Below are 8,334 nucleotides of genomic sequence, written 5' to 3' on the forward strand. Positions count from 1 at the left end.
TGGAGGAAACTCAGTTGAAGGTACATGGTACCTCTCAGTACCTCTCTGTACTATCTTTGCAACTCCTGTGAATCTATAATCATTTCAAAGTAAAGTTATAACATTTTTTAAAAAACCAGTTCTCTGAGGTTCCTTCTACGGAGTGTCCATCCTTCACCACAACCTTGCATACTTCTTAGTATTTTACAGTTTCAAAATGCCTCCGTGTAGATTAAATCATGCAACTCTCTGACATATCTGTTCTTATCCCCATTTTACAGATAAGGAAACCAAGGCTCCATGCTTGTTGAAGAGCACACAGTGTGTGGCAAAGCTAGTTCTCCAACCTGAGTCAATAAAATTTCTATAGACCTGTTTTTCTCATCTGCAAAATAAGGGGATTCGGCAAAGGCAGCCTCTGTAGGTGCATCCGGTTCTAACCTCGTACGATGTGTACTTTTGTGGCCCGGCTGTCCTACCTTTGAGCATTAAGGGTCTGACAATCCATGGTTGGACTGCAGGCCAGTAACTGGACCTACAGAGAAGACACATCCACCAGAGGACTCGATGCTAGGTAGCTGGTGGCATTTGGATGGAGGCATTAGACTCCCCCAATTCCCACCCTCCCAAGGCTAAGAGTTGTTGAGATGAGAATCCCAGTAGCTCCTGGACTTCCATGTTTCTAGAATGCCCTGCCTCTCTGGTTGGCTTCTGTTCCTCTGCTTTAATTTCCCCCATTCCCCATCTCCTGGGCTTCATTCCATCACACCCCGCTGACTCTAATTATTGATACTCTGTGCCAAGGAGGTGAGCTGTGAAAATGTCTTACCAGATTAGTGAAGATGTATGTGTAATAGGCCGACACCATCCCGAGTTCAGCTGCCTGCAAAGGGAAGAGAAGGAGATTAGAGAGAAAACAAAAACCCACTAGAAGTGAATGAGCAGTAAGGGCTCCAAGTGTCCGCCATTTGTCTGACCCCCTTCCCTTCGGTTCTTACATTGCCCTTGACTTGGAGGATGACTTGGTGGAGGGTCTCTCCCCTGCCACCCTGCTCTCCACCCCTGCAGTGACACTCACAGCAGCTGATGTTCTCATGCACAACACATTCCCACGGATATAACCAGATATTATGGAAACCAAAATGACTTTAAGGGAAATGAAGCAAATAATAAAACAGGCTAAAATAATTATCTCCCAAACTATTAGCAATAACAATGGCTAATACGTACCCACTCCTTAGTATGGGCCAAGCACTAGAAAGCATTTCGCTTGGGTTAAGTCGATGAGGTAGGCACTATGACTCCTCCCCCACGCCCCATGTTGACAGCCAGGGACATCAAAACACCAAAGGGCTATGGAACTGGTACAAGATCATACATCTCATAAGTGGAAAAAGATGAAATTAAAGCCAGGCGGCCTAATTTCAGTCCTTTTAACCAAACTATACTCTCCCCCAGAGGACCGTGATATTGATGGAGGTACTGACAACTCTCAGGGGCCGAGGCAGAGTCAGGAGAGTCTGTGGGTTGTAGGCAATTCCCAAATTAACTCAACCCGACAAATGCGAGCGAGCCAGGCTCCTAAGAGTCTTTGAATCTGCAGTAATGTAGGAAACAAGTGAATCATTTGCAAACTTTGGTCCTTTATTAGTAGTAAGGAACAAGCTGCTTGTGACATGCCTCACCCTTGATCAGAGCACACCCGCGTGTTATCGTCCCAGAGTTGGGAGGCTGCGACTCCAGAACAGCCTCCCTCTTGTCTGATCTTTGTAGCCATCACAGGTCCCCCACACCAACCTCCCCCGTCAGTGTGCCCGGCTTTGAGCATGACAGGTGCCACAGAAGCCGACAAGTAGATCAGGTAAATAATGAGCCCGGCTCTCCCCAGGGTCCTCATGCCTTCTGACAGTCAGATTTTCATCATGTATCTTGCAGCCCCAGGGCCACTGGGAAACCGCTTCTGTCGTGACTATGGAGGTGCGTGAGGGGAAAACAAGGGCCAGGGTGATTACATTTTCCTGTTACAAAGTGTTTTTCTCTTGAGGAACTCTGGTAACTTTGTGAACGTTCTGATAGGAGCCCCCACAGACTCCTCTAAGAGCAGGCTGGAGTCCTTCTATTGCCACGATTCCACTGGAGACCGAAGTACAGAAGGGCTCTACACCAGGGCAAGACGGTGCTGGGGTCGGTCACATGAGGCCTTGCTTCCTCCTCAACTCCCAAGAGGCTGGTATGGCCTGATGCCCATCCCCGCCCCCCAACAGTCCATATAAAAGTGCCGTTGCCGGTTCATCACTGCCTAGATGGGTGGGAGCCCCCTGGTTGCAGGGATGGGCAGGGGCCAGGGGACGGGGAGGGGGCACCGTCAGATAGTTAAAACCCATTTGTGAAGTCTGCTACCCAAAGATAAAAGACAAGAGATCCTTGGTTTTTAAGACCGGAATTCTGGGTAAACACGAAGTTTGTTGCCGGAACAGCTGCTCAATAAAGTAGGGGATTACTCTGCAAATCCTTCTGAAATCGAGAGACAGCAAGCAGAGTGTTGCCAAGCTCCAGGGCCAGGCTTGCGTGTGAACACCGAGCCTTCCGGAAGCTCCCTGTGCTCTCTGCTCACACTGCTTCCCACACTGAATCCATCCTTCGTGGAGCCCCACCCCCCAGCCCCCAGGGCTGTGCTGTAACCCTGGAGAGGAGCTGCCTGCAGCCCCAGCCCAGACCCGATGCAGGGCATCCCTGCTGGGGGCACTAGGAAGTCAAACGGAAACAAAGGGAACTGGTTTCCGAAGCCTCGCTCGTCATTGACGGGCTTGGTTCTAAGGTCACAGGGGCTGAGGGCAACAAGTGGTCCCAGGAAAGCCTGCCACCGGTCACCCAGCAGAACCCTTTGCCAATAATCGTCATTACGGGGAGAGTTTTCTTCAAAAGCACAGCCATTGACAAAAAAGTGTCGTGAATGAAAATACCCAGTATTGGCAAGGGTGCCATAAGATACCTATACACTTATGGGAGTATAAATTGTTATGGCCTTTTTAAAAGGCAATCTGGCAAATCATATCAAAACCCTTAAAAGCATGCATATCTTTAACTCGGTAATTTCACTTCTGGAAATTTATGCTAAGAAAATATTCGTGAACGTGCATAAAGATTTATGTACAAAGATGCACATCCCACATTGTTTATAACAGCAAAAGACTGAAAACAACCTGTACCTCCAACAATAAAGGGATGGTTAAATAAATTATGGTATGCCCACATGATAAGAAATGATGCACCATTAAAATATTTGCAGACAAATACGTAACGACACAAAGCAAAACGCATGGCACATCGTTGAGTGGGAAAAAAAGCAGGTTACAGAAGTACATGGGCCGTGCGACGATCATTTTGAAAACAAACAAATGTGTCTACAAAGGTAGATAGGATAGACCACAAAATTTCACAGTGGCTGTCTCTGGGTGACGGAATGTCTTACTTTTCCATGTGTCCCTGTAAGATTTTTCTATCAGACCTCAAAGTCAAGGCTTCAAGAAAGAAAGAAGCAGCTATGATGATTTCTATTTGCTTCTATGTGCTTTTCTGTACTTTCTAAAATTTCTTTTTTTTTTTAAAGTTGAACTGAATAGAGGTAAGAACGGTTATATGGTTTTTTAAAAAATTTTTTTAACGTTTATTTATTTTTGAGACAGAGAGAGACAGAGCATGAACAGGGGAGGGGCAGAGAGAGAGGGGGACACAGAATCGGAAGCAGGTTCCAGGCTCTGAGCTGTCAGCACAGAGCCCGATGTGGGGCTTGAACTCATGGACTGCGAGATCATGACCTGAGCCAAAGTCGGGTGCTTAACCGACCGAGCCACCCAGGCGCCCCTGTACTTTCTAAAATTTCAACGATAGACATATTATTAGAAAATAAAAGAGCCCGATCACGCATGCTGGGAGCCATAAAGCATTCGGAGGTTATTACACTATCATTATAAGGGATGCCCCCAAAAGGCTTCAGCCTGGAGGCTGTCCAGGGATGGGCTCTGGCTACTGCAGCAGGGACTGTGCATTGTCCTGACTCTGCAAGGAAGGTGACAATTACCTTACTCCCTGCCCCCAGCTTCCCCTAAAATCTAGAGGATTTTTTCCATCATTGATAACTTCATTGATCATAGGCCCAGACATAAGAAAAGAAATACAGAAAAAAATTCTGTTTGAGTGTGTGTGTGTGTGTGTGTGTGTGTGTGTGTGTGTGTGTGTGTATGTGTGAGAGTTGGAGTATATGCTCCCAGACAGACGTGGGTTTGGAGCTGTGCAAAATTACTATAGCAACGGGCTGAAGGGACAGCCCTCAGTACTCAGAGAACTCATTCAAATCTCTTATTAACTCTGAGACCAAAACTAGCTGAGGAGGGGTGGGTAGGAGAGGGAGAGGGGGAAGGGGAGGAAGAGACAATCAGCTGAGTGTCTGGCGGGCTCCTCACAGCTTGGCAGAGGTTAACAAGGAGCCTCGCTCCCCCAGTGGAAGATGGCAGGTTGAGTTTAAATGTGCAATTAGAGGGGCCCTGGAAGAGGCCAGTGTGCCTGGGGGAGCTGCTGGGAGCCACAGGGGAGTCCGCAGCAGGGTCTGTCTGTCTGGGGTTACATGGCTAGCCCAGCCACCAGCCCAGGAACTGGTGGCAGGGGACTCTGAGGCTGCCCAGATGTTTCCAGCTGTTCCCCTGGCACCTGACTTCTCTCTTGGTCTTCCTCTGTCTCTCTCTCGTTCTCAGATGGGCCTCACTCACAGAGCTCCAGGTTCTCTTACTGTGAGTTCTGATCCAGGGACCGCCACCCTGCCCCTTGTATTCTGAGGAGGGGTAGGTAGAAGAAACTGCCGATTAGCTGTCAGAGACAATGGGTACCGGCCCGGCTCTGCTCCTCACTGGTGGAGCCTCGGACAAAGCCGTTCCTCTCCCAGAGTCTCAGTGTCTTCATCTGTCGAGGGAAGACAGGATACCGGCCCCACACAGTCATCGAGAGGATTATGCTGGGATATTACACAGCAGCAGTCTGCAAACTAGTACACCGTACGGGGATCACAGAGGACGGTACACACTCACGGGACTGCCCAGCTTGTCAAAATATGGAAGTACTTTTGAACCACTTGGCACACAGCCTCTGCCCCAAGTGCCCTGCCCCCACTGCCCCGGCCCCTCCTGGGAACCCACCGACCCTGGCAGGGTCTTAGCTGGGGGCTGCCCGCCCGGCTGCACCAGGAGTTAATATTTTTATAACATCATCCTCATTCCGCTTTTTCTTTCAGCTTGCAGGAGCCATCCATTGCAAGTGAAGCACAGAGAAGTCTGCCAGGGTTCGGAGGCCATGACCCAGGGAGAACACCCAAGGCAAAGAGGGAGCAGGGCACCAGCTCAGGAGGAGAGAGGGAGGAGGGAGAAGGATGCTCCCCGCCCACCACACCCGGCCCGGCTCCCACCTTCAGGAGGATGGTGTGGGACATGGAGGCGTTGGCATGGATGATGATGGTGGCTGTCTTGTCGTCCCGGATCTCCTTGAGGAGCGGGGTGGGGTCCCGGGTGTCATCCAGCATCCGGACGGAGAGTGTGTCCTTGGAGATAAGAAATTGCCGCAGCAGCCTCTCCAGGTTTAAAAGGCCTGGAGGGGAGAGAGGATGAAGCCCCTGAGGGTCCGCCGTGCTGCCTGGGGAGACACTGGAGCAAAAGCGAGACAAGCAAAGACCGGGGCTGGAGGCGGGGTCGTGGGTCCGGCCCTACTGCCGGTGCTGAGCAGGCGTCTCAACCTCTGTGGGCTTCGACAGTCCCTTCTAAAGTAAAAAGGATGCTCCCGAGCCCCTATGGCCTCCCCCAAAGCCCTCAGCAAGGCTCTTCTAAAGAGAGACGGAGGTCCCTCGAGTGGGTTGAGGGCCCACTCTCCTTCCCACAGCGCTCGGGAGCGGCCGAGACCAGGGTTCAGAGACCAGCGGGCTTGGGGTCTCCCCCTAACTTGGCCACCCACTCATGAAGTGACCTTTTCACGTGGCCGGGGCTCTTGGCCTCAGTTTCCTCATCTGAAAAACGAAAGTAACAGCAGCCGGCTCCCAGGACGGTGGCGAGGACTAACTGAGATAATCTGTAAAGTGCTCAGGCCCACGCCTCACCCGTCACGAACGCCCATGGATGTTCACAGATGTTCCATCTAGCCCTACAAGAGCCCAGCCTTTGTTTTCATGTAGATGTGGGGGAGGCGTTTCCTCAAGATCATAAGGCCCAGTTAACAGGCCTAACAAAACCCTTTGAATTCCTCAGAGCAGGGTGGCTGCATTAAGACCAGGTATCATTATGATGGTAAGAGGACAGGCTTTGAACTGCACTCCAGCAGGCAATAACGTGGGCCCAGAACAAAGCGAAAATATGGGATTGTGAGCGAAGGACTCTCCCCACCACCCCCTCCCCCCCCTCCCCCCAGCTGTCTGCTGTCTAGGAGCAGGGGTGGGAGGAGGGTTTCTGGAATGTTATCACTGCGACACAAGGGTCTCAATTCAGCTTTGCCTCTGAAAAGGCAGGCCAGGAAGAAGGTGTGTGTGAGGGGTGGAGGGTGGGGTCTCCCGGGAAGACAGTGGTCTCAACTCCAATGGAAAGAGAAGCAAAGGCATTCGTTCCCAAAAGCAACGACAAGAGTAACAGTTATTGGATCCTGATTCTGTTTCTATTCTGTTCCAGAAAATGGGCTAAATATTCTACGTGGCTTTTCTAAGTCCTCACCACAATCCTACGATGCATTTTAATCCCACACACAGAGGGAAACATGAGGCTTTTGGACCCGGCTCCATACCCTGGATGGCAAGGAAGGACTGGCTTTCTAACCAAAGGCCCCTGGGCTCCGCTCTCTGCCCCAGCTACAGGATGTTCATTGCAGGCCTGTCTTGAACGTGACCCCAGACTCCCCTGGTGCAGATTCCTCACCCTCCCGACCCTCAAAGATCAAAAGGTGAGAGAGAGACCGGGAGGGGGGCGCAGGGAGGACTCTGAAGGGCATCTCTTTGACCTCCCTTGATTTGTAGAGATGACGAACTTGCCTAGTCACACAGGGACGCAGCTGGGACCAGAGTCCCCACTTTGTCATCTGCAGCCAGCCCTCTTCCCATGAGACCGGGTGCCTCTCAGGACACACGCATAAGCAGCAGCACACACAGAACCTAGGAGGGGCTTGGGGGCATGTGTCTTCCATCTCTGGACTCGGGGACGAAAGCCCCACACCGGGCATGTTATCTGACAAGGATGAGGTGGCAGGGTGGAGCCCGAGGGCCCGGCGGTGAAGCCAGGGGCTCTGGGAAGGTAGTGCCAACCCCCATCCTCCCACCATGGGTCCCAACAAGGCGGTCCGGCAAGCCGGCAGCTGCAGCAGGAAGGGAAAACTCTGGGAGGAGCGGGCGGTCATTCAAAAGAGGCTCCATGGAGCACCTGGGTGGCTCAGTCGGTTAAGCGTCCGACTTCAGCTCAGGTCACGATCTCGCGGTCCGCGAGTTCGAGCCCCGCGTCGGGCTCTGGGCTGACGGCTCAGAGCCTGGAGGCTGCTTCTGATTCTGTGTCTCCCTCTCTCTCTGCCCCTCCCCTGTTCATGCTCTGTTTCTCTCTGTCTCAAAAAGAAATAAACGTTTAAAAAAAAAAAAAAAAAAGAGGCTCCAGAACCAGTGGGCCTCTCCTTCCTTCCCCCACAGGGTCTCGAAGGAGACTTGTGAACCTCCACTCCCATTGCTGTCTGTGCCTCCTGCAGCCCCTCACCACCACCCCCATCAGGAGGGGCTTGACCCTCACCAGCTGTGTGATCTTGAGAAGTCGTCTAACCTCTCTGAGGCTCCGTTCCTCATCTGCAAAATGGGTGTAACAGGGGAGAACTCACTGAGATGCTGGAATGTGTGGTTTCACTGTTCCTTCCGCATTTACTCATCCCCACAACAGCTCAAAGGCAGGTGTGGCTCAGTGAGGCCGAATGAAAAGGGACTAAAGTCCAAGCCTGTTCAACCAACATCTGTGCGTCCCAAGAAGCCAGGCACTGGGCCCATAGGACGTCAGCAGAGAAGAGGTATCATACAGGCCCTGCCCTCCGGGAGCTTAGAGCACAGGGACTTGCAACTAAGTCTATAACAAGGTTCCCACCATACCCATATTTTGTTTGATGGGCTAAATCATCTGGGTTTCCATGGGGCAGCCTCTTTTAGTTCTGTGTGTTAAATGGAGAGAATATTCACCTTCCTGGAGAATATTCACACCTTCCTCAGAGGTCATGAAAAGCAAAACCCCACCTGCACAAAGGTCGGAGCACCTGACCCCAAAGACCCTATACAAGGGGGGCAGGAGAGGCCACAGCCGGTGCTCC

General features: G+C 51.5%; 1 protein-coding gene across 1 annotated transcript; it reads right to left on the reverse strand.

Moving 5' to 3' along the window:
* Positions 1–649: 649 nt before the first annotated feature.
* LOC125908789 (glutamate receptor ionotropic, kainate 4-like) lies at positions 650–5,804 on the reverse strand. Its single transcript, XM_049611600.1, has 2 exons — positions 5,435–5,804; positions 650–862 (listed from the first exon to the last, which is right to left on the reverse strand). Exons 1-2 carry the CDS (start codon positions 5,546–5,548, stop codon positions 743–745), a joined length of 234 nt encoding a protein of 77 aa, XP_049467557.1. The 5' UTR covers positions 5,549–5,804; the 3' UTR covers positions 650–742.
* Positions 5,805–8,334: the final 2,530 nt, after the last annotated feature.

Source organism: Panthera uncia, chromosome D1, assembly GCF_023721935.1.
Source record: "Panthera uncia isolate 11264 chromosome D1, Puncia_PCG_1.0, whole genome shotgun sequence".
NCBI classification, from domain to species: Eukaryota; Metazoa; Chordata; class Mammalia; order Carnivora; family Felidae; genus Panthera; species Panthera uncia.

What these genes read in the sequence shown, in the direction of transcription:
- LOC125908789 (XM_049611600.1), bottom strand. Translation starts at nt 5,548, where the DNA reads ATGCTGGATGACACCCGGGACCCCACCCCGCTCCTCAAGGAGATCCGG. An exon ending in CCCACACCATCCTCCTGAAG is followed by an intron (nt 863 to 5,434) that starts GTGGGAGCCGGG and finishes TTCCCTTTGCAG; the next exon opens with GCAGCTGAACTCGGGATGGT.